At 42.7% G+C, this 1,377-nt stretch overlaps 1 protein-coding gene across 1 annotated transcript in view; it reads left to right on the top strand.

The window, feature by feature from the left end:
• Positions 1 to 1,377, top strand: part of Tardbp (TAR DNA binding protein) — a 17,894-nt gene that overhangs the window by 12,699 nt on the left and 3,818 nt on the right. Inside the window, exon 4 of the mRNA XM_004639733.2 lies at positions 27 to 95. Coding sequence (XP_004639790.1) covers positions 27 to 95 — 69 coding nt within the window. The remainder of the gene's footprint in view (positions 1 to 26; positions 96 to 1,377) is intronic.

Here is a 1,377-nt window from a genome sequence, read left to right on the forward strand (position 1 = left end):
TTCGTTTTACGGAATATGAAACCCAGGTGAAAGTCATGTCGCAGCGACATATGATAGATGGACGATGGTGTGACTGTAAACTTCCTAATTCTAAGGTACTTTACTTTTGTCTCTGGATGTTTTGCTCACAAACTTAGAATTACTAAAATAAATCACTACACTTGGAAAAGATAGTGGCAGAATGTATGTGTGAAGTGTCATTTGTTGTCCTAGGACCTTAATGCATACTCAATATTTTATGTTGATTTGAAATACTTTCCTACTCTTTCAAACTGAAACTCTGGTGTTTCGTTTCTTGCAGTGCTTGTGATTGAACCCAGGGTTTTGCACATACTAGCCAGTGCTGTACCACTAAGCTACCGCCACTCACCTAAAATGTTGTTTTATTTATCCTTTTTTTCTGTTAGCAGTTTCTTGCACAGTTGTATGTTAGAACAAAAAGACAATCAGAATATCTTAATTCCAACAAGGCATGGTAGCACATGGCTATAATCTCAGCACTCTAGGAGACTGAGGAAGGTCATGAGTTTGAGCTCAGCCTAGGCAACCTGATGACTGACTTAGCAAGACACCCATCTCAAGATAAGTAGCTTTTTTTTTTTTTTTTGTATTTTAGGGAAGGGTCTACAGGGCATTCAGGGTCTCACTACTAGATCGGACTCATAGTGATTACCTGTTTGCAGCCTCCCAAGAGCTGGGATTATAGGCGTGTGCCACCATGCCTAGTCTCAGTTGCCATTTTAGCATGCCCCAGGGATGCAGGGCCGGCACGGCAGGCCTGGAGATCGAACCCCCGGCCTCTGTGCCTGCTTGCAGGTGCTTTAATCCACTGAGCTATTTCGCCAGCCCTTCATAATAGGTAGCTTTTAAAAAAGGAATAGGGATTTAGCTTGGCTGCTTGCCTTGGTTTTAATCTCCAGTACCCCACTACTCACCAGATAAGGACTGTTACAAAGCTCTAATGTAGGGCCAGGGAGATAGCTCAGTAGAATACGTGTTTGCCTGGCAAGTGCAGGGTCCTGAGTTCAATCCCCAGTACTGCAAAAATAATAAATAAAGTCTAACTTATTCCAGGCAAAGACTTTTTTTTTTTTTTTGGTAGACCCGGGGATTGAATTCAGGCCCTTGCACTTACCAGGCAAGCTCTTATTCTACTGAGCTATTTCCCCAGGCCCAACAAAGACTTTTTTTAGTTGGAGCCTCATCATGTTTGAAATCTGGAGTATTTTGTAGTCTCATTTTTTTAATATATTTGGTACAAGGTCTCACTGTGCAGCTCAGACTTATAGTGATCCTCCTGTTTTCAGCCTCCTCAACATTGGGATTATAGGTGTGCACCACCATGCCAGGTCTCAGTGGCGGGTCAGCATATCTGGG

Source organism: Octodon degus, unplaced genomic scaffold (genome assembly GCF_000260255.1).
Source record: "Octodon degus isolate 3935 unplaced genomic scaffold, OctDeg1.0 scaffold00113, whole genome shotgun sequence".
Taxonomy (NCBI): domain Eukaryota; kingdom Metazoa; phylum Chordata; class Mammalia; order Rodentia; family Octodontidae; genus Octodon; species Octodon degus.